At 42.8% G+C, this 24472-nt stretch overlaps 1 protein-coding gene, 1 non-coding gene and 1 pseudogene across 9 annotated transcripts; 2 read left to right on the top strand and 1 right to left on the bottom strand.

Annotated features, from left to right (window-relative positions):
- Nucleotides 1–1499: 1499 nt before the first annotated feature.
- On the top strand, nt 1500–1572 carry TRNAR-CCG (transfer RNA arginine (anticodon CCG)). The gene has a single exon. It is a non-coding gene; the product is annotated as a tRNA-Arg (tRNA).
- A 447-nt stretch (nt 1573–2019) lies between these two features.
- On the bottom strand, nt 2020–11343 carry LOC109777369 (uncharacterized). Of its 8 annotated transcripts, XM_073510743.1 has the most exons (10): nt 11067–11249; nt 10851–10965; nt 10451–10510; nt 9181–10217; nt 8018–8186; nt 6607–7870; nt 6383–6486; nt 4856–5649; nt 4293–4405; nt 2020–3090 (listed from the first exon to the last, which is right to left on the bottom strand). In XM_073510743.1, coding segments are annotated over exons 3-10 (3768 nt in total). In that variant the 5' UTR covers nt 10452–10510; nt 10851–10965; nt 11067–11249; the 3' UTR covers nt 2020–2804. The 8 variants fall into 8 exon arrangements, with proteins under 8 accessions (XP_073366844.1, XP_020191602.1, XP_073366841.1 ...); XM_020336013.4 differs by lacking the exon at nt 10451–10510 and having other exon boundaries at nt 6371–6486; nt 11067–11279; XM_073510740.1 differs by lacking the exon at nt 10451–10510 and having other exon boundaries at nt 11067–11279.
- A 4496-nt stretch (nt 11344–15839) lies between these two features.
- LOC109777366 (uncharacterized) lies at nt 15840–16653 on the top strand (annotated as a pseudogene).
- Nucleotides 16654–24472: the final 7819 nt, after the last annotated feature.

Genomic DNA, 24472 nt, shown 5'->3' with positions numbered 1-24472 from the left:
TCGCGGTTGAGCGAGCCCGTACGCGCGCCCACAAGAAACTATCGATAAAATACTGCATTATGTGAACAACTGTACTCCGTAGTCAGTCACAGGCCGGTGAAGTACTGCTGCTGGTGTACAGAAGTAGTAATAAATAAGTTGACACCGGCCGGTGGTAACCGTCGCGCTTGGCCAAAAATCGTCAAGAGGATCGTTCTGTCCACGCGCAGGGCAGCTCGGCGTGCATGATGCGTGCCCGGCCGATCCCCACTCATCGTGACCCACGATCGATCTTCTATCTAGGAGTAGTTCTAGTCAGTCTAGCCGCTTATACTAATCCGCCGCCCCACTGGGCGTGCGTACGTTGCTTCACGCGGAATGCACAACGAGAAAAGGGACTCGCTTATTCGTGCACTCTCCCCCGCTCCAAGGGACGCCAGCGTTGGCGTGCCGGCGTCCGCGTCGGTTGCGTCACGCATGGCGCGCGAGCGGTCACGCTCAGAGGAGAGCCGACGGTCGCCAGCCGTCCAGTGGATTCTCCCCCGGTCGCGGCGTGGACGGAGGGAGGGAGCTGCAGGCGTGCAGTACGGTGCAGGGTGCACCCGCGCGCCATACCCACCTACCCGGGACTGGCCGGTCGCGCGTCAACGGGCCGCCCGGCCGGTGAATCGACCAGGAAAACCGGGAAAAAGGAACGGGGGCATGGCATCTTCTTCCGGAAAGGAAAAGTAAACGCCGCTCGGCCCGGCACGCGTCGCCGCCAGGCCGTCGCACGTGGTGTGTCGACGTCGGCGTGGGCGCGGGGCGGACAGCGAAACGGGACGGGGGGCACGAGCGCCGCGTGGTGCGCCGCGCGCCGGTCGGCGGCACGTGGGGGACGGAGATAGGGGGAGTGCGTGCGCCGGGCGGCGGGGGATGGATGGATAGATCGCGTCCGCGCCGGCCTCGTGCAGTCGTGCTCGCGGTGGATGGACGCGGGCGGATGGGCGGTGCCTTCCTTCGCTTTCGCCGCCACGTTGAGGTGTTCGACTTTTTTTTTTTAGGTTGCGACCTGCGGTTTCCTCAGGGCCAGCTGTGGATGGGCCATCATGGATGCGGTAATCGACTTCGTGCTGTTTGGCCCATTCGTAAGGACGAACAAGGGAGAGCCAGAATACGGCCCACACTATACTCCCATCTCACCTTGTGTTGCCCAAAATGTCTCAAAAAAAAAACCTTTGTTGCCCAAAAAAAGCCTACCTTAACTCTGCCTTCCCCCGATATGACAGCAAACATATGTTAAAGGAAAATAAATACATTCTTTGATTGTAAATAAAAGAAGAGCTATATCAATTAATCCATTGAATATTTCGTACTAAAACGTGAAAAACAAACACCGAACAAATTAAGACCCCCTATACTTATATTAGAAGACGCCATAATTCATTAGGAGTACCAGTATTACTTACTTTCTCCTTGGACTTCTGAGTCCCGTATACGGTTGCGGTTATATATGCTTTCTAGTCCAAAGCAAACAACATGACCGCGTGGCCTAATGGATAAGGCGCTCGCCTCCGGAGCGGGAGATTCTGGGTTCGAGTCCCAGCGTGGTCGATTTTTTACAACATTCCAATTTTATTATTACAGGCTAGGCATACACGAGATCGATTTTTTACAACATTCCAATTTTATTATTACAGGCTAGGCATACACGAGATGCAGTACAATAGTATCTTTTCTTTAATCTTAAAAAAACTCGGGTCAATCTCTTTCTTTTTTCTAAAAAAGATTGAGCCAAGAAATAGATCATGATACCAATAACGAGGCTTCAAATCGAGCTACGGAAGGAATCTAGGATGGCAACTGAGTTATCAATTTTGCAATTTACGAATTGTTTTGTTGAGGGTCAAAATGTAGGCAGCATATGCGTCAAGTCAGTGCCCAATAGTTGAGATGAGAGTCATAGAGTATGAAATTGATAGGAGCACTAGAAGCTTATTTCATTATGTCGTGATGAAACTTCATCTCTGGCATTACAAAAACCAGCGTTCGTACCAGGGCTGCTATAATCGAATTTGAAAAGGCATTGAAGCCAAACTTGCATTCACACATCAGAAGGAATAAGTTGACACGTGCTGGGGAAAAAACTCTTGGATTTTGCTGCTGTACATCTATCTCTACGGTAAACAAGTTTCAAAAAGTACCCAGAAGGTGATTCGATAAAACTCCGAATCACCTCCCAAAAAAAACATACTTTGTGTAACTCTGCTATTTCGCAGATCAAGTACCACACCCACAAAAAAACGGATTTGTTGACCAGCGTCAAATTCAAGGTGCCTACATCCATTGGTGGCTTGAGGCCGATGCAGCGCCTTAAGATCAGAGCATACCACAGACCCTCTCCGCGACATTGAAGATATTCGATGTTGAGTTAAACCACTTTCAGAGCATACCACCTCTGCCAAAAATGAAGTACCTCCTTCAGTGATCCCAGACATGCAACTACTTCAAATTTGGCCTTGTTGACAAATCTTTCTAGTGATCCTTTCATATTCAGATTTCTGCCGAAAGAATTATGCATGAAGAAGCACAATCCTAGCTTGTGGATCTGCATTTGAATCTCATACCTGCCTTAAAAGGTCTGCAGAGAAGTCAAGTTCAGCCTCCTCAAAGAGAACAAAACATCCTCCTCCATATGCTCTCTGGGCGAAAGAATAATCATAATGCCATCATGTGAGATCATGAGTGCCCCGGCGCTGAACAACCCAAAATACTAATGGGATGCTTTCTTAGTTTCTTCTTAGTCCACCGGAGCAGATAGCCTGAATGCTGCAATACCCACCGACTCAGCTAAAAAAGGAACGAGCAAAAGATTGATTCTCCTTGCTTAACTGACCAAACCATTCGGAAATCTGACTCGCTTGCAGAACACATGGACCTGATAATGGTCCAGTCTGGCTAGAAACTATTTTATCAAATGTCAACGGAAAGAGACTGAGCAGCGCACCAATGGCAGAGAACTGAACAGGTATGCTCCTCGATCTTGTAAAACTCGTCCCTATTAGCACTGCTAACTTGTTCCTCAGCTCAACTACTGCTTCTGTCTCATAACCAACATCATCAATGAAAAACCTGCAAAATAGTAATCAAGCAATTGTAAAATGTCAATGAAAAGTGAAAACAGCTCGAGAAGGTAACGTGTACCAGCACTAAATCTATTAACAGAAGTTGAAACAGTATTTATGCAATAAACATGCACAAAAGCATATTTCAAAATAAAAAGAAGAGGGGGAAAGAGACTATCACCCTTAAAAGGCCTAAAGATAAAGAACATGCCTAGTTGTAAAACTAGAGAACATAGAAAGCTAAGAGATCATTTCACCACTAATAGACTCATTTAAAGAACATAAATCATGGCAGAGTATCAGTCATATCAAAAGAGCTGGTCTAGCTTGGAGAATGAAGACCGTAAGTCAGAACAGATTGTATCACCGGTTTCATGCTTAAAAGAATGCGAGAGAAGAAATGAAGGGCCTCCCAGTGTGAAGAATTCTTGTGACAGTGTCTCAACTTAATCATGTGAAAGAAAGTTCCCAAGGATGCCACTGTGACATTAGATTCTAATCTTTACACCCATCACATATATTGGAATAACTGCTAGAGTGGCATGAGACCAGTTATTCAAAGCTACTGGTGTCCCTTGCAGTTTTCTTTAAGAAAAAAAATACCACCTCAACAATCAAGATACATGAGATCTCAATTTCCAAAAAGATGTACCAAATATTTTCCAACATGTTATGCTGTATACTTAGATTAGCAAACATAAAACTGCACAATACACACGTGATGTCACACAACACATGCACCTGGGGTCTTCTAGTGATGGAAAACTGATCAGTCACCCATCATGAGAGAAGGAGAAGAAACAATTCAATAACCCCCCCCCCCCCCCCCCCAGTGTTTTTTATTTGATGTTTAAGACTTTTGTATACTTACTATTTTCCTAAAAGGCACAAGGTAAACCACATATTAAGTTGAGTGTCTTGCTACCATATTAAATTGTTTGTCCCCGAAACATGATATCTTCAACCTTTGTGGCTAACAGTTAAAGAAATTAAATGCAGGAAAGGGTAGACAAATTGAGCTAGGGGAACTACAGGAATAAGTAGGCACATGACTAGTACCTCTTACTAAAATCCCGTAACATCAAATAGAAAGAACACATTTCCTCGTAAAATCATGAAATAAAGAAAAACAGAGGCAGTACATATTTCACAACTGTGTAAGTGATTTCTAAGCATTCATATTTAAAGCAGAAGGAAAATGGCACAAACCTTCCAAGCTGGCTGACAAGTACCAAGAGAGCAGCTGAATACTCCTCACATGTGCATGATTCCAAAATCTTCAGAAGACGAACAACAACATTTTTGTATGTCCACTCGCAGCTCTAAAAACAAACATGAATAGTCAGCCTATAATGAAACAGATGATGTGTGCAATTGCATAGCAGATATTCGATTGCTACTAATAGTAAGAAGAATAGTTTCAACTTAAGCAAAGTTCATCAAAAGAGCCATGATGCTAGAAACAACGATGTTTAGTTCTTTTGAAATGATTCTGATTTGACAGGGGAGCTAAAGGTAAAAACTACTACCTCTGTAACTAAATACAAGACGTTTTTGCAACTCAATTTGAACTGCAAAAACATCTTATATTTAGTTATGGAGGTAGTATTAAACTAATACTATCTAACTATGAAATACAAGAGCTGAAAAAATTCCCCTGGTACATGAAAATGTGCTGTCTGGCAGTCAATATTGTTCACATGTTAGATAATTCCAAAAAATAAACTATCAAGATAAACTGAAATCAAGTAAGATGAAGAAGTTGACCATACCATGTAGTTGCCAAACAGCTCAAGCAGAGATATTATCTCAGTGAAATAGCACAGGTCTCTCTCTGCAGGATAATTGGTATCCTCAGTAAATTTTGCTTGCTTGGAGATATTGCAAGATTCACCACAATTGATCTCCAGTCCACTTGATCCTGAATGAGAACTGTGCCTTGTAATAGCTTCATTTGAATTGGCATGATTGTTCCATGACAGAGCACATAAATCTAGCTCATCGAGCAGAGAAGAGATAAAAACATCTATAGACACTGTATCCACATCAAACACACATTGTGTACAGGATGGGAAAGCTGTTGGTCTATTGGACTGAATATAAGATGACACAAGGCACGAAGAAGTGTCTGTGCTCTCAAGAAGCAGGACAACCAACCGTACAGTTGTCATGAGAAGGTTACAGCTCTTCAGAAAGCGCAACTTATCACCACATACGGAACCAAAGACATGGAGAGCCAACATGGTCCAGGAAAGGTTTAATTTGCCCATCTGAAGAACTCTGTATGAAACCTCTAAAACCACATCCAGCCTCTCCACTTTAACACATATTGAAGCCAAAAGGATGCAAGCAGAGATAAACTGATTTACAGTCGCAGGCTTAGTGGATACTTGTATGCCAGTTTCATCATCTAGGTGACAATACTTGATTGCAACAGAATTCCTAACTCCCATTTTATCACAAACCATAACTTCTTTGTTCACGAGAAAATCCTCAATTAAGGAGACAAGGACATCCAGATGGTTGCTTTTTAGGAGGCCCAATATCGTTTCCATGTAAGGTTTCACTGCAAGGAAAATAATGGGAATTTCAAAATAATGTCTGAAAACGCGATTCAGAAGCTATTTGTACGACATACAATGACTAGCTCGGTATAGCCATAATCTCATGTGGTGTGGCTCAAGTATAAAATAAGTTAACAACAATGAATAAATGAAGACAACCAAGGCATGGAGTAGTTTCTTATAGAAGAAAGCTAATTCACTTCGCCAGAAGAAAAATACTCACAAACTGAACTTGACAAATAACCTACATGTACTTCAGAAGAAAACTCTACTTGCCATATCACAATCTAAGCTTGATGAATAATTTCAAATACTGCCATCAAGGAATTTCAGTTAACGCGTGAGAATATAAAATGTTATTGGTAGAAGTAGAAGTAACATTGTGTAACTTTATGAGAAATGATAGTCAAATAGCAGCAATGTCTAAAAGGCTACCAATGGTATATAAAACTGTAGCATTAAAGAAGTTTCTACCTGGTGGAACAGCATCAAAATAAAAAATACAGATTTGGATGGAATTCCATTTTTGTGGTACTTTTGTTGATTTTACTCTTAACTGGTTCTAAACTCTCCCACACGATAAAGGAACCAAATGTTTGCACAAAGTTCTTGCGCAGCATAAACCACATCAAAGTTGCAAACCCAGTTATTTATTATTTGTTTGCACATAAGGGGGAAAGGGAAATAATTAAGTGATGAAAAAATGAAATATCGAAAGCCTACCCGTCATCATACCAGTCATGGAAAAGGCCGACGAAGCAAGGTATTGATCAACAGGTTCTGTTGTTAATTTACGAACATCCCACAACAAAAGGGAAAAAATGAAGGGAACCCTCTCTCTGCATAAGAAAACAGAAGTGTTACTTATTTTGCAATATGAATGCTCATGGCAGTAATAGAAGAGCATGTAACTGCTAAAATGAATAGACAAGCAGTCAGCTCAATGCAAGCAGACTTACTCTGGAAGCAGCAATGGTTCGGCTGATACTCTTTCTAGTAATGGACCATCAACATAAATATCCTCAGAAAGTTTAACAGCTTCAGAAGACAGGGCATCCCAATAGCGAAGTATCTTTATTAGGCTGCTTCTTTTCAAACTAGAAACGCCAACAAAGTCAATAGTGTTGTTTCCAGCTCCATGACAACGACCAATCACACTATTTGAGGTCAAACTGACTGGCCCAGCTACTTGTGATTTACTTGTTCCAACATTACTTCGCAGTTCAGGATCTGATGATGCATCAAACATTTGATTTAGCCTGCTTTTATTAGGTGCCGAATGCAAACTGGCATTTGCATGGTCTCTGCAGCTACTTTCTGAGAACTGTGGTCCCATGGTATTCTCCAAATCCACAGCGATGGAAACTAACGAATTTGAGGCCACATTCCCACGTGAAACATTGACCGATCTGGCTGTAACTGACACATCAACCAATTTGGTGTTGTAAGGATCATTATCTGCTGTATTAGATTTATTGTTTGCACACAGCTCCTTAACACTGCCACTGTATTCAGTTCTACTATAGGATGATTGAAACTTAGCATTCTGAGATAATTTCTGAACTTCCGACAAACTGCCATCAGACCTTGACGCAGAACAATCTCTATCATATTGAATATCATTGCCATCAACCAAATGCGGAGACATAGGCCTTCTAGTTATAGTGGGTAGAACAATGGGCACATCTGGTGAAAGAGGTCTCTTCATTGCCTTTCTGTACTTCTCCTCATCAGCATCATTGTCCAAATTGAGCAACTTCAAGCAGTCCCCTTCAATCAATTTCTCAAAAGAGAGCAATGAAGCAAATTTACTGCCTGCGCAAGCATTTGCTGCTCCAGGAGACAATACTTTAGCACAGCCACTCAAGGATTTATCAACGGCCGCATGACATTTCCTGCTACGATTTTGCGAGCCCTCTTTGTTTATACATGGGATGATGATATTTTGTTCCTGCGGACATGAACGATCATCACCGAATGCCAAATAATTATTTGCAGTGGCATCATGGGGAAGTGATTCTACAGAATTTTTTGTCCTTTTTCTCTTCCTACCACCATTAGGCATTTGATCTGCAACTTCTGTACCACCAGGCAGTGATGACTTCAATGCCTTCCGTCGAGATGAATGACCAGAAATCTCCAGCAGCGCTCTATCTTGTTTCCTTGTATTGCAGTCTTTAGGGGGTAACTCTGAACCTGTCAAGTTCTGGTTCTTTCTGGTACCTGTTGATGAGACAAATAGGCTTTCCTTACCCTGGGAGCCCATGAACTTTTTATCAGATATGGATGTGGGACGTGAAGATCTGTGGTGATTTTTGGACTCCGTTCTGAGAGCACTACCAATAGGAGGCTCTAATTCAGAACTAGTACCTGAGATTGGTCTTGTGCAGCTTTCTCTAGGCAACTGATATGAAGTGTATTCTCTTGGGGCAGAAGTAGAAGGAATAATCCCAGCTTGTAACCCGAAATATGGGGCAGCAACTGGATTACGAGGACGAAGAGTATGTTCCAAGTCATGTACCTCCTGTTGACGCTTCAGCTGCCAAGATGATCATGATAACATTAGTTCATATAAAAGTAGGTGCAAGAGAAAATTCTTAGCGAATGTTAGAACTTAAAAGTATAGGTGCATACTAATAAAATTCAGCAGCTGATCAACAGAATATTAGTGGCATCTACATGTAAAAACACTAGCAAGTGCACATCATTTTGTCTAAATATACCAATTGCACCTCTAGTAACATAAAAAATGACCTCCACTTTAGTCTTTATATCAAAATGTGCTTTGGACTTATGTTTGCAAACTACGACTCAGATATTAAATTGTTTAAGTTTAAATGTAGATTGTTTTGGACTTAAATTTGCAAACTACGACTCAGATATTCAATAGTCTAAACAGAAATTGATTCAAACAGTTTACATTTAAGTATCAAACTGGCACAAAATGATAACAATATTCAATATATCTATCGTTAAAACTATCATAAAATAAGTTTTTTTTAGTAACATGTTAATATAGAATGGGAAAAGTTAGAACTTGTAGATCGAGCATCTAAAATGATATCAAATTCGAGAATAGAGGAGCTAACATTTTCTTGCCGTACTACAAACCCCTTCACTGTTAACTTCCCTCGATTCTTCGATGTGAACACATGAAGATTGACAAAAGCAACTGTGATGTCTCCATTTGAGAACAGAATGCAGGTCCTTTTAGCATTGGAACAGTAAAAAAATCTAAGTTTGACCATCTCTAATGATGAAAAACTACTAGCATCCAAATGATGTTACTAGATTTATCGTTAAGTCTACTTCTACAGTCTGAGCAGACTAACAGAAAAAATTCCACCATGTAGACAATTTTGCAAAAAACATTTACATATCCGTATGAAGAAATTCTCTGTTTGCAGTGGTGAGCTATTGTACGTTGAATTTGAAATTATACATTACCATGATACCTTTGAGCATCAAATTCTACATAACTACCTTCCTTCATAGAGCTCATGATACTGATAAGTAGCTATCAGGATACATACCTTTTTCATTGCATGAATACCTTCAACACCACCAGCAAGATAGTCATCAAGCATGTTAAACCGATTCAGCGGCTTCATCCAGTCCTGTTTTAGGAGCTCAATCTCTTTTCTTATCAATGATTTCTCTAACTTTGATTCATTTTTCACATGCTTTAGTTGATCTTTCTTCCGCTTCAGCTTCTCTTTGAGAAGTTTTATGTTAGCACTTTCAGTAGCTACACCAATATGTTGTATTCCATGTTTGCCAAGAGAAACCATATCCCTAGTGGCACTCAAATCATCAGACTTCCTCTGTAAACATTCACTACGTTTTCTCTCCTCTTCCAACTTCTGTAACAGGTGGTCTGCACGGTTTTTCTCAGACATAGCATTCTTTCTTTGAGCCTCAATGCTAACTTGCAAGCTTTCATTCAGTTTCTTCTGTTCCTGTAACTGTGCAAGCAAATGGTTAGAATGGCTCTTCTCTTCCATTGCCTTTTTCCTCTCAACTTCAATTAGTTTTTTGTTCTTCTCTGCTAACATTTTTTCAGAATCGGCACATTTCTTTTCTCTGGCAGCCTTCTGCTTCTCCGCTTCGGCCTTTTTATGTGCCTCCCCTGTTTTCTGAATCTGAGCAGACAACTGCGCCCTGGTTTCATTTACTTCAGTCCTCAATTTTTCACATGATGCCTTCAAATCATTGGCTATTTTTCTTTCTGTATCAGCAAGCCTTTTGTACTCTTCATACTTATGTGTTTCAGACTTCAATAATTTTTGCGCTTCTAAAGCCTTGCTCTTTGCTTCTTCGACCTTTTTCTTCTCAGAATCACTTTTCAACTTTTCTTCTCCTAAAACCTGTTTGAGCCTTCTATTTTCTTCCTCCAACTCAGAGATGCGTAAGAGCTCATCACTGTTTTTGCCGAAATTTTGTTTTTGATGCAGGGCTGAGTTCTCTGCCTTCAGTTCAATTACCTCTTTCTCTAATATATCTCTGGCATCAGACTCGGTTTCCCTAGCTGCTTCTGCTGAATCAGCTCGGAGACGCTCCTCCTTGCACACTGACCATCCAGAAAGCAGAAAGAACAACCTATTAGTGCATGATGTGCATACCGAAAGGTTCACAGATGAAGTGGTAAAGCCATGTAGAAACAAGAACGCCTTGTGGATTGACCGTAACAGAAATCTTAAGTACTTGAATTTCTAGCTACATGCAACATGGACAAGGTCTATATTACAGATGAAATAGTGGATGTTGAGAGTATAAGAAAGCATTAGGAGAAAATAAACATACTTTGAAAGGCTCATCTTCTTTGGGATAGACACCTTCTGTTAAATTCCTGGTAGCATGCTACTAGCATGCCATTAGATTAGAATTTAGAGCATTAGATACTTCAGAACAACAATCTTTTAATACATGAAGGATTTTGTTTTCTCTAGATGAAGGAGAGGATTTTATTATAAGATCAATTAGTGGCTTAACATAATCCTTTCAATAAAGGGTGAATTTTACTGACTCATAATGAAGCATCAAGTGGCTTAACATATATAGCAAGCTAAAGTGTGACAACCCAAAATTTAGTTTTGTTCTTGTTCATCTTGCGAAGTGAGCATTCCAACACACTCCAGCCAATCATAATGCGGAAGGAATCAACCAGATCAGCACAGCATGAACGAGCTGGAGAACTCCGTACCTTCCGCCAGAGCTGATTTCTCATTCCGCACCTTGTCAATCTCGCTGTTCAGGAGCTTCACCGCCTCCCGCAGCACCGCCCGGCCCTTCTCAATCTGCTGGTACTTCTTCCATAGCTACGGAACCAGAGAAACAAAAAAGGGGATCCGTCAAGAAAGCGAACAGACCGAAAAGAGAACGCGTCGCAAAGAGTCGAGGAGAAGGGGGGCCCGGTTACCTTGGCGCAGCAGGGATTGGGGCCGCCGGCGACACCGGCGGTGGCGGCGAGGGGCGGGGTTTCCTGCGAGGAGTCGTTCTCCGCCGTCTCCGCCGCCATTCCGGCGTGATTTGTGGGGAGGGTGGGGTTTAGGGTTTGTGCGGCGCGCCGAGGGCTTCCACCTTCCAATGCCCAGAGAAGGCCGGCGATGGGAATCGGAATCCGGAACGGGAATCGACTGCCTCGTGCGCGGCACGTGCGGGAGCGACAAGAGACGAGGCGGTGGTTTTTTTTTTTTTTTTGAGAGAGAGAATTCCTTTTAGGCCTTTTAGTTCAAAGGAAAAGGATTCAAAAGAAATTTGGGAGGATTTTAAGTTGTTTGATTCTTAGGATTATATATAATTCGTATGATTTTTTTTTCTTATCATTCATATGTACTAGGTTCAATAGAAAATTTTACATCCACTCTAACCTTATGTGAAGAATCTTACATTTCTCTTGCGCATATTCAAACACCCATATTGATCCTATAAGATTGAAGATGACATGCCATTTAATTTATGTGTTTTATCTACTGCTATTCCCTCCGTTCGGAATTACTTGTCATAAAAATGAATGTATCTACAATTAAAATACATCTAGATACATTCATTTTTTGGACGAGTAAATCCGAACGGAAGAAGTACATTCTACAAATCCTGCAACTCAAATAGGGCCTTAAGAGCATCCGTAGAGCTACTATAATCTCGGCCCGCAAAAACCGTTTGCGCCTCCCCGTATAATGGATTTGCAGCACCGTGCGGTGTTGGGTGGAACAAATGCCACATTGCGGTACGGGTTTGCGGCATCTACTCTGTCCGAAGCCATGCGGTGCTGCAAAATGTTGTACGGATAAATAATGACGGTAAAAAAACAGTGTTCCAAAATGCTTCCGAAAGTAGCATTTTTTTTTGGCATCGCTTCCACGACGAAACTTTGCAAGCACTTGGAATATTTGTCAAAGTTTGCCACAAAAAAAATTCAGAATTTTTTTTAAAAAAATCAATGTTCCTCAAATTTGTAATAATCCTTTCCTAGTTTCGTAATACTTGATTATTAATTATTAATAATAAAAATTCGGAATTCATCACATTTGCCTATGATGTGTGACATACACGTGCGATTGTGATTTATCTGAAAAGGTATCTGCTAATTATGAAGGGAGAATTTTTTTAACACAGTACAGACGCAAATGCTCATACATACACGTATACACTCACCCCTATGGACGCACACACGCATATCCTACTCCATGAGCACCTCCGAAAGACCAAGCCGGCATATCATCTTGAGATTTATGAAGTCAGTGTAGGTGCCTCGTCGTCGACGAGAACGTCTCCTTGCACTGAAAGCGTATCGCCGGAAATTCTAAAATAAATCCAGGAATAATACGAACACCATGACTTGAACCCTGGTGAGCTGTGGATACCACTGTCTCTCTAACCATCCAACCACAAGTTGGTTATTCGTTATTCGTGTGTTGTATGTGCAACTAGTAGATTAGTGGAGATGGGGATTGATCACTAAAAAAATTAAAAGGCAAACAAGCAAAGAAATCGTACTCCTTTACCCTTGAGGCACAAGGATGGGTCATACGACCAGGGAGCCAGCCGGCGCTGGCGCCTTCAAAAAGCTAGAGTTCTCTGCCTCTCGCCAGCGCCGGTCCGCCCCGTCTCCGGTGGTCTTAGGGCCATGGAGGCGGAGTGGGTCTCGGCCCTCGCCGGTGGGAGGCTCTATTTTTATATCTTTTTTGAGTGTTGTTAGGGTTTGTGTCCTGCTCAGAAAGGCGAGACGGCGGCGGCTCCTTGAAGATGGAATAAAGGTCTCCCGCCTAGCCACTGTTCCGGTGAAGCAGTATCATCGGGGGGCGTGTGGAGGTGTGTCTCCGGTGGATCTGTCTTTGGTGGATTTGCTCGGATCTGTTCATCATTCGTCTTCGTTTGTGTGTTTTCAGGTTGGATCCTTTTGATCTACACTCTTCATCCGCGGCGGTTACTGTTCTGGTGCGTTGGTTCTATGGGGCCTTAGCACGACGACTTTCCGACTGTCTACTACAACAAGGTTTGCCCAGCTCCAGCGATGGAGGGGCGATGATAGCGGCACGTCTTCTGCTCGCTTCAGTGCTTGTAATCGTCGTTAGGTGGTCTACGGGTCTGGATGTAATTTTTATTATTTCTAGTGTTCGTTGTACTACTCTGATTGAAGATGAATAGATTGAAAGGTTCACGAAAAAAAAATTGTACTCCTTTTCCCCCGCTATATATCAGTTGAGAATTAAGAATTATCAATTGATATACAGCCGGAAAAAAAACACGCTGTACACGCTCATTGTGCGCCAATGGGCTGGGCACCTGCGCGGACGTGCTGGTGAGCGGGCCTATTGGGCCTGCATAGTAGCGGTTTTGTATGTTGAATTCCAATATTATTAGGATATCTTTTATCTTTTTTATACACGTGAATTCTCAGATTTTTATAATACGCTTACTGCTGTTATACAAAAGCCATATCCTTTGTTCATACCAAGCTTTCTAATTCTGTGTTGTCACAGTTTTGTAATTAACGGCAATGATCTAAATTTCTTTGCAGCATGGAGCCGTATCTGCTGCAAATCCGGCCGGGTCTTCTCCATTAACCAATAATGCACAAACCACGCCTCCTCCACTACTATGGTAACTAGAAGAACGCCCGTGCGTTGCAACGGGGTCACATTAACTTTAAGTGTTCAATATTAATCATGTTAATATTACATTTAATATTCTCATACATATCAAGTGACACTGGCGACCTTTTTTACAATCAAAACCTCACACACATACACTCTCCGTACCTCTTCCTCACTCTCTCTCCCCCTCCCCCTCTCTCTCTCTCTAACACACACATATCCATCTTATTGGGTATGGGACCATAATCCATCTATTTCACACACACGCTAGTGCATAACAATATGGATTATGTGTATTATATTTGCCACCACAACTGAGGGAATTTATTTCATGTAAATCGGCCAGCCACAACTCCATGACAAACAATACATCTAAATTCTCAGCGTTATTTTTATGTAATATGCATTATCTTTTTACTATTTCTTGTCCGTGATTAAACTATTACTTGAACTTGCTACCACCAAATGATCTCTCTCTCTCACACACACACACACTCACACACACACTATCTGATATTGTAGGACCAAAAACTTTTACCAATTACCATATTGTAGAACACCACACTCCTCACTGCATCGATGGGCGTTGGGTGGTGTCTCTTGGTCACCTGGCATCCTCTAATTCTGCGCCACCATCTCGATTATCTCCCTTGGCACCGAATTGTAAACACCTGCCCTCCTTCTCCTCCTTCCCTGTGCTCCACAACACCCGAGCTGACCGCGAATAAAATCTGGACTGCTGGTACGGGCGCCCATGAGCTAATACAACGATTCTCAATCAGACATGACAAGAATGTAAAAAAGAGCACATACCTTGATGCGAAAACTGCTGCCGCCTACCAAGTGAAGACCAGCAGGTGCGCTGCTCCGCCGTGGACCTGTGCTGGCTTGAGTCCATGTCCGCCGTTGGCCGCTGCTCGCATTCGTCCCACCCATCGCCCAAGCCGGCGTTAGGAGCAAACTCAATAGCCTTGCCCGCCTTAATGGTTCCACACCACGAGATCGAATCAAACATCATAGAGTTCGGGGAGGAGTAGCATTTCCACCGTCAGCTCCTCGCTGATGTATCAGCGTAGAGTGCGGGGAGGACACAGAACGTAAATACCTGTGGTTTAGCGCTGGTGGCGGGAACGACCGACACGGCCTCCTTGCGCCGCTCTTTGCTGCCTGCCTTGCTCTGGGGATCCTAGCGCCCTGCCCTAGGGTTACTCGCTGGCGGCGGCTGCGGCGGCGTTTCCCTCAAGAAAAAAAGCACGTCTCATGTCCGGCTCGTGCAGGAATCCATCACCAAGTAGGATCAGTAGTTCCATCCCGAATCGGTTATGTTGCAAGTCCTAGCTAGGGAAATACCCAATGGTTCCTGGTTGTATATGCACCCTATATGGGATTTTTTTTTAAAATATTTTTTTAAAAAGTCAAAATAGGTAAGAACTATTTTGACAAAACACTTGACTTACTTTTGCACTGGTATATACACTTTCACAAAAAAAAAACAAAAGTTGACATCACAGCAAAAAAGACAAAATTTATTTGCTATTATAGGTCACTATTCACACTATTTTAGCTAAAAATTTGTCTTTTTCGAAAAGAAGTCAAAGGGATATTTTTTGTGTGTGGATTTTTTCTCACGGGTACAGCAAAAGGTCAAGTTTATTTCAAAAATATTTTCAGGAATTCTTGACTTTTTGTTGAATTACTAATTTTTTTCCCATATAGGGTGTATATGTCCCATAGACCACAAATCCTCCTCCGTCCTAGCTATAGCTATATATATGTATTACCCTGCACCCCTATAAACAGTACTCCCTCCGTAAACTAATATAAGAGTGTTTAGATCACTATTTTAGTTGTCTAAACGCTTTTATATTAGTTTACAGAGGGAGTACACCCAGAGACCAATAGAAAGATCAGCGGGCACGAGGCATGCCCGTGTGTATCAATTGCTTGCGCGTATCCGTGTTGCTTCTAGTAGATCGATACTACATCAACCGTGGTTAGCCAGCTACGTCCAATCTATTCGAGTGTTTTCGTCTGCGTACGTGTTTTTCTGGTATATACTTCAGAATTCACTAATTCAGTCAGTCGGGGGCTGGATGTCTAAGCAAAGAAGGCAGGGCGAGGAGGATGAGGCCAACTACTACCACGACCGCAGCGGCAACAAGGAGAAGAGCCTCTATCTGGTTCTAGACGACTGGCACAAGGGCTTCACCATCCGCAAGATCGATGCCGACAGTCCCGACCTCAGCGCCTCCCCTGTCCTCCGGCTAGTGTCACCTAAGCGTGGCCGTGCCATGAAGTTCGCAGCCCTGGGCGGCTACATCATCGCCACGAGCAACATACATGCCGGAACCCTCTTCTACGACACTGACACCGCCGGACTGGCCGTCGGCCCTCCCGTTCCAGACGCACTGCTTTGTGGCTCCAACACCTTCCTGACCTCCGGCGCCAGTGACACGCTGTTCGCGTTCGCCTTCCACTTCATGGAGCGGCCTGTGTCCTTTGAGGCGATGGCGAAGCCGCCGACGACGGAAGACGACGACCTGCTGCCCACCGACTGGTCCTGGAGAAGCATGCCGACGCCCTTCACCAAGGACGAGATGATCTTCTCCTACGCGCTGCACCCGGACGGGCGCACCATATTCGTGTCGTCGTGGAGCAGGGCGGTCTGCGGCACGTACTCCGTCGACACCAGGAGCTGCAAGTGGAGGCGCCATGGGGAGTGGATGCTGCCTTCCAAAGGCCGAGGCTACGTCGACGCCGAGCTAGACGCATGGGTCGGGCTGCACGTGGACGGCTACGTCTGCTCCTGCCAGGTTGCCTCCCGCAGCGGCGGCACCACGCAGCAGCGGCACCACGCAGCAGCCGGAGTGGAAGATGGCCGACGAGCGTAGGATGTGGATCCCGTGACATCAGCTGGAGTTTCGCCTGCGTCGGATGTGACGGCGTGGGCGGAGTATCGAGGAGTCGCCGGCGTCGGCCAGGGCCTGGGGCACAGAGGAGTCCTCCTAGTCAAGGAGATCGGAGAGAAGAAGATGATGGCGGCGCGAGGACACATGAGGGCAGGCGTCGAGAGGATCGGCCGTCCAGGCTCGTGAGGAGGGCAGCGATGGGAGGAACGCGTTAATGGTACCGTGTACAAAAATCCCATCAAAGCAAGTAAAATATACCATCGATGCTTAATTGATTCTGATTTGTAGGGCATGTGCCCACGATCCTCGCACGCCGTACCTTTTTTTGATGTGTATGATTCATGATAAGAAATGAAAATCACATCAATGTAAGGAAATATCCCATCAATGCTTGATTGATTGTGATTAATTTTTTTATATGGTAACTAATCCGATGGGTTTATGTGGGCGGTGAAGCGAAAAGGCAGGTGGGAGGGGAGACGAAAAATAACCGGTCAGAAAAAAAAATGAATTGATTATTGCCTTGTACGTTTAGTTTTGGTATTTGAAGATTGATTACCATCCGTTAGTTGGGTTACCAAAGAATAAATCAATCATCATATGTGAATTCATTGTGTTACCAAATAAATGTTGGATTTGTCCGGCCAATAGGAGGGGGGCGAATAAAAAACCGACGAAATTGGGAGGTGGGAGGGAGGACGAAAAAAACCCAGCAAAAAATAACCGGCGGACTATTCACCAACTGCTCTATTAGGAGTAGAGATTATGCACTGCCTAATTTATATACGTAGTATATTTGCTTGTTGACTGTATATTTGTTCTGAACTTGTTTTTTGTTCTATAGGTCGCCTAGGAACAAAAAGTTTTTACCCCTTGCTGCTGGGTACTTCACTTTTGTGTGTGCAGCAATGTCTGCAGTACTTTACTGGGATACTCGCCCTCTAGTATTGGACACTGCGACGAAGCAGTCTGATTAATGTTCAGATGTATCTAACCTCCGAAGACCTATGCTTGGGAAAAAGCAGAATAAGTGGAGTTGTTGCGGATGTAAGAACTGTTATTAAAGTATTCCTAGTTGTGGATGTAAGAACTTTGTAAGTGATTCTAGCATATGACTTGTTGAACAACGGCTATGATGATTCAGTAGTGCTTGAGCTTCGTACCTGTTTTTTTTCTTCTGCTTATGTATGTTGCCACAGCCGAAATCGTTTCTACCGTCTCCTTGCAGCTCTTGCTTTCTTTTCAGGTTTTACCCCAATTGCCACGCCAGATAATTTCGGGTTTCATTATTATTTTTTTCAACAGATTTGGTCAGTGAAAAAATAAACCGAATTTCACTATTAAAAACTAAAACCTGAGAGTTCTGTTACCTGATAATTTCGGTTCAGTTTTTGGGTTAACTCGAATTTCAGTATTAAAAACTGAAACCTAAGAGTTCTGTTACCAGATAATTTCGGTTCAGTTTTTGGGTTAACTCAAATTATTGTCAGAGTTTAGACCTCTAATTCTATCAATGATATCATTGATCTTGAAGCGGAACGTGCCTTAGAAATGATTCGAAACTTAGCAGTTGTCAAACCTATGAATGATTCGGATATAGATGCATTGGGGGTTAGGGTACTTGATAGCTTTTGTGCGGATCTTGCACCCTCAGGATCAAAACCTTCTGCACCCCACGCTGGATTTCACCCCGAGACTGAGGAGGATGAGTGCTTTATTTCCCCAAGGGTTTCAAACCTTGCTGATACTCAGGCGGCTAGGTCCACTGAACTCGGTTGTGAGGACCGGGTAGAGGGCCAAAACAAGCCTAAGCGCAAGTGGAAACGAAAGATTTATCCGGCTTCGGCTGTGCGCAAAAGTGCTAGGATCCGGACCACTAAAAAATTTCATGATGAAATATGAAGGGAATCTTTTGAAATAGTAGAGGTCTTAAGAACTTGGCTAAAAAAAGGTTTCTAGCGGATGCTTCTATAGAGCACAAGTTGGATTTTATCGCCCTCTCTGAAACTGGAAGGGACAATTTTACCCCTCAGTTTCTTAGCACTTTATCGGGAGGAGTTGATTTCGATTGGCATTGCCTACCCCCAAGAGGAAGATCCGGTGGGATTTTACTTGGGGTTAATTGCGACACTTTGGAAGTCCGGAATGTGGTTATGTGAGATTTTGCGGTTAAGTTTCGGCCAGATCGAAGGTTTATGGGTTTCAATGGGCACTCGTGGCGGTGTATGGCGCCGCACAACCTGAACTCAAACCTGATTTTTTGGCAGACTTAGTTCGTATTTGCGGTAGCGAGCAGCTCCCAATTCTGGTTGGGGGCGATTTTAACATTATTCGAAGACGGGAGGAAAAAAACAATGATAATTTTGACGGCAGATGGTCGTTTATGTTTAATACAATCATTGAAAGCATGGATCTTCGAGAGATCGAGCTGTCCGGTAGAAAATTCACTGGGGCTAATAGGTTACCAAATCCAACGTTTGAGAAGTTGGATCGTGTCCTCGCCATCGTCGAATGGGAGCAGAAGTTTCCTATGATGACGGTCCAAGCGTTGTCACGCGCGATCTCCGATCATACCCCATTGCTTGTTGACTGTGGAGAGGCAACTCATGTGGGAAACAAAAACACTTTCTCTTTCGAATTAGCATGGTTTGAAAGAGAAAGGTTCTTGGATCTGGTAGCACGAGAATGGGCTAAAGATTTAGGAGGGAGGTAGAATGTAGAGAGATGGTAGAATAAAATAAGGCACCTAAGGTAGGTCTTACGTGGCTGGGCCAAACATTTGAGTGGGATATATAAGGTTGAAAAGGAAAGGCTCCTTATCAATTCCTTTGAATTAAAGGCTGAGTCCTCCATTCTAGATACCAGGGAGCTGGAAACTGAAGTGGAGGCAAAAATGATATCGAAAGAACTGCTTCGAGAGGAGGAATTGAAGTGGGCACTAAGAGCTAAAGTTCGCAAAATCGTCCAAGGGGACGATAACACTCAATTCTTCCACATGATAGCGAATGGCAAGCATCTAAAGAAGAGAATCTTTCAGCTAGAGCAAGATGAGGGGACGATTTTAGGACAGGAGAACCTAAAACTATACAACACCAATTACTATAAGCAGCTTTTTGGGCCACCTGAGGATAATTTCGTGTCCTTAGATGAGTCGAGGATTGAGGATATCCCTCAACTAGCAGCCGATGAGAACGGCATTTTAACCGCCCCATTTTCGAAGAAAGAGGTTTTGAGGCAATTTCACAAATGAAGAATAATAAAGCGCCGGGGCCAGATGGTTTTCCGGCTGAGTTTTATAAAAAGTGATGGCACATCATTAAGGGTGACTTGCTCCCGATGTTCCATGATTTGTTCGCTGGACATTTGCAGCTATTTCACCTGAATTTCGGAACGATTACGTTGCTTCCGAAGAAAATAGAGGCAGTGTGGATTGAGCAGTTCAGACCGATCTGTCTTCTTAATGTCAGCTTCAAAATTTTCACCAAGGTTGGAACTAATAGGCTTATGCAGATTGCGCATTCTGTGGTGCAGCCATCTCAAACTGCTTTCATGCCGGATAGAAACATCCTAGAAGGGGTTGTGATCCTACATGAAACACTCCATGAAATCCACACACAAAAACTCGATGGGGTGGTTGTTAAAGTGGATTTTGAGAAAGCGTACGATAAGGTAAAATGGCCATTTCTTTAGCAGGCCTTGCGAATGAAAGCATTCGATCAGGCTTGGAGAAACCAGGTTGATTCTTTCACGCAAAAAGGGAGTGTAGGAATCAAAGTGAATGATGACATAGATCATTATTTCCAGACACACAAGGGTCTGAGGCAGGGAGACCCGATGTCACCGATTCTGTTCAACATAGTGGTAGACATGTTGAAGATCCTAATAGGAAGAGCTAAGGATAATGGCCAGATAGGTGGCCTTGTCCCGCATTTAGTAGATGGGGTTGTGTCCATTTTACAGTACGTGGATGATACTATCATCTTTATGGAGCATGATTTGGCAAAAGCAAGAAACATGAAGCTTGTGTTATGCTTATTCGAACAGTTGTCGGGGTTAAAGATTAACTTCCATAAAAGTGAATTGTTCTGCTTTGGAAGAGCTAGAGACGAACAAGAAGCTTACAAACAACTGTTCGGGTGCGAATTGGGGTCTTTGCCCTTCACGTATTTGGGTATACCAATTCACCATCGCAAGCTTTCCAACACAGAATGGAAGTGCATTGAGGATCGATTTGAAAAGAAACTAAGCTCCTGGAAGGGCAAGCTTATGTCATACGGAGGCCGACTAATTCTCATTAATTCGGTACTCATGAGTATGCCTATGTTTCTCTTGTCCTTTTTTGAGGTACCAGTTGGAGTTCGGAAAAGACTAGATTTCTATCGATCGCATTTCTTCTGGCAGAGCGATGAGTTAAAACGAAAGTACAGACTCGCTAAATGGGACATAATCTATAGGCCAAAAGACCAAGGGGGTCTCGGCATAGAAAATTTAGAGGTGAAGAACAGATGTCTTCTCAGCAAGTGGTTGTATAAGCTATCTGTAGAGACCGATGCCACATGGGCCCAGATTCTGCATAATAAGTACCTACATTTCAAAACCCTATCCCAGGTGTCAGTCACACCGACCGATTCACCATTTTGGAAGGGACTGATGAGAGTGAAATCAGTCTTCTTCAACATGACAAAATTTATAGTTGGAAATGGTACTACTACGAGATTCTGGGAGGATACATGGTTAGGGGAGACGCCCCTTGCTCTCCAATATCCTTCTCTCTATAATATTGTTCAGCGAAGAGACGCTTACATTGCAACAGTATTACAGTCCAACCCTCTCAATATTCAATTCAGGAGGACTTTAGCGGTAAACCATTGGGAAGCTTGGCTCCATCTTGTGAGAAGATTGATGGATGTTCACCTCTCTCAACAGCCAGATCAGTTGCACTGGAAACTCACTAAGAATGGAGAGTTTTAGGTTAAATCCATGTATTTGGATATTATTAACACTGGCTCTATACCTCGATCGAAACATGTTTGGAAAGTCAAAGTGCCTTTAAAATTAAAGTGTTTATGTGGTTTGTCCATAAACAAGTCATTCTAACTAAGGACAATTTGGCAAAACACAACTGGACAGGATCTAGAAGATGTAGCTTCCGTGATCATGATGAATCCATCAAACACCTCTTTCTTGACTGCGCAATGGCAAAAAAATTATGGAGGCATGTCCACATAGCATTTAATATTACTCCTCGGAATACTATCAACACGTTATTTGGGACGTGGTTAGATGGAATAGATTCAGAAACGACGAGACATATTCATGTAGGAGTATGTGCTTTATTATGCGCAGTATGGAACTGCAGGAATGATATGGTTTTTAACGGAACAACAAATTTTCATTTCTTGCAGGTTATTTTTCGGGACACTGCATTGATCCGTATGTGGTCGCTACTCACTCCGACGGATGACAGGTAGCGTTTGGTTACTGGGTCTATCCGGTGGGAGACGGTAGCACGGGCTATCTTCAACTGGTTTGAATGGCGGTCATGTAATAGGATAGATGTTTAGTTTCCTATCTTCTATATGCCTGCCGGTTGTGGCTATGCTGCTCTTTTCTGTTTTTGCTCTATGTAAGCTTTGTTTCCCTTATGAGACCTGAAGACTTTGTTGAACCTTTTATTTTATTAATAATATGGCCGTATGCATCGATCTGATGCAGAGGCCGGAGGATAACCTCATTTTCGAAAAAAAGCAGCACATCAAGCAGTAGAGACTAACAACGATGACAGCACAACAAGCGTTATAGAACACTAGCACACAAGAACTGCCATGGCATAGCGGTGCAGCACACACCACTTTCCACGGCGGCAGTGCAGCACACATCACTCTCTACTCCACGCCGCCTCCAAGTCCAGCCTGCTCCAACTCTTTGTCTACAACCCTGCCCTGTCGCACGACAACACAAGTGTACAACTTAGAAATATTAGTACAACATGAGATTGGCATGGAAAATGTGTTTTTTCGTTTCAGTAAAGCCCCGCTTGGATTAGCGTTTTTAGCCGTTTACAGCTGGTTTAGAATACACGCCTAAACCGTCCGTTTTGTTTCCAAGAGAAAAATCAGCTATGACCAGTATTTTACACCTGTAAAATAAATACAGGTGTAGAAGCGGGGCATAAGTTTCCAACTCACCAATATTCAGAAAGTGGATTGTTCTACTCTACGAGTGTAGACGGACGACTTGCTGTTTAACAAAACGTTGAAACATTAAGGTTTGCTAGTTCTTTTTTGCATAATATTATGTCTATAGGGACAAAAGATGAAAACAAATTTACATACAGCAGGCACCTTACCCCCTTAAATATTTACCGCTATATAGAAAATCAAATTACATTTTGTCCATGTTTTCTTACTTTTACTAGCATGAAACGTTATTATGGTAACATGATTAGTAGGAAGAGAGCGGTTATAATTGCTATAAAGAATCTCAATAAATACTGGAGTTCTACTATTCTATCGGTCATTCAGATATTTTACAGGTTGATAAAAATTAAGATTGCGTCTAGAAATGGAGTTTCTAGTGACGAGAATTCAAGTTTTCATCTCACCGGATTTAAGTAGATAGACCTGCCATGGTGATGAAAGCCTCTTGAGAGGCCTTTGACTTTGAAGAATTTCCACTACCATACTCTTTGTTCTGAGAAAGAATGAAAGAAATGTACAACAAACAAGAACTTGGACAATGAATGGTGTAAAGGATGTCATCAAATCATCTAGGACACATGACTCCGATGCAACTGTTGATACATGAATTGCTAACACATCACGAGCCAATCTTGATAATATTAAAATCTAGAAGCATTAACTTCCACCATGCTAGAATATCAAAATCATCGTTGTCCTCTTCATTCTCTTCCATAAGGTATCTGTAAACTTCAGATTTACTAGTGCTCATTTCACCACCAATTTTTTTTTGCAATTCGAGACTGCAACTTCCTCCCTTCCCTTCCGTGAGCACCTTGGGAGTCACTTGCTTGTGCACTTGTATCACTTAATTGGAGCATAGAGATATTTGTATTTATCAAATAATGCATAGAAACAAGCATTCACCGCATCCCAAACTTTGGGTCCTTTTTCTTCGCCAAGCATTTCAACAATGGCCAACTTTGTGTAACTAGTATCTTCGATCAAGAACACCCACAATAAATATGAGCAAGTTCATGTTCTCATCATCTTTTTCCCCCCTCCCTTTTCCCTCCCTGTTCTCACTCTCAATATAAGCCCTCTTCTCATGCCACTGTCCCCAATACTTATAATACTTATCTTGCATTCGCTTTGCCATTGCCTTATGCAAAGGATCTTCACTATTAGCCCATCCTTCCAGCAACATATTGACTTCACCAATCTCATGAAAGAATTCGTTGGCAGTTGAGGAAACACTAAGAGTGAGACCATAAAAAAGCCTAAGAAATTATGCCATCTTCTTAGCATTCTCCCAACCATTTTAACCAAAGTCCCGGGACCTTTCTCATTTTTTAGATCAACTAAATACAAAGCGTCTTCTTCCTCATACCTTACAGATACTTTTTCATAAGTGATTGCAGCTTTAAATATAAGGTTGTTGAATTCCATATAGTGCATATGTCTAGGTTCAAGAATGCCTTGCTGTCCACCTTCTCTAGTTCAACTTTTTTTTAATTTGGCCAACCTAGAGCTCCCATTTCTGATAAACCTAACTGCAGCACACACACGCTTAATTGACTCATCTAAGTCTTTAAGGCCACCAGAAACAATCAAATTAATAATATGGGCAACACACCT

Source organism: Aegilops tauschii, chromosome 3, assembly GCF_002575655.3.
Source record: "Aegilops tauschii subsp. strangulata cultivar AL8/78 chromosome 3, Aet v6.0, whole genome shotgun sequence".
Taxonomy (NCBI): Eukaryota; Viridiplantae; Streptophyta; class Magnoliopsida; order Poales; family Poaceae; genus Aegilops; species Aegilops tauschii.
This window is presented reverse-complemented; position numbering and strand designations above follow the sequence as displayed.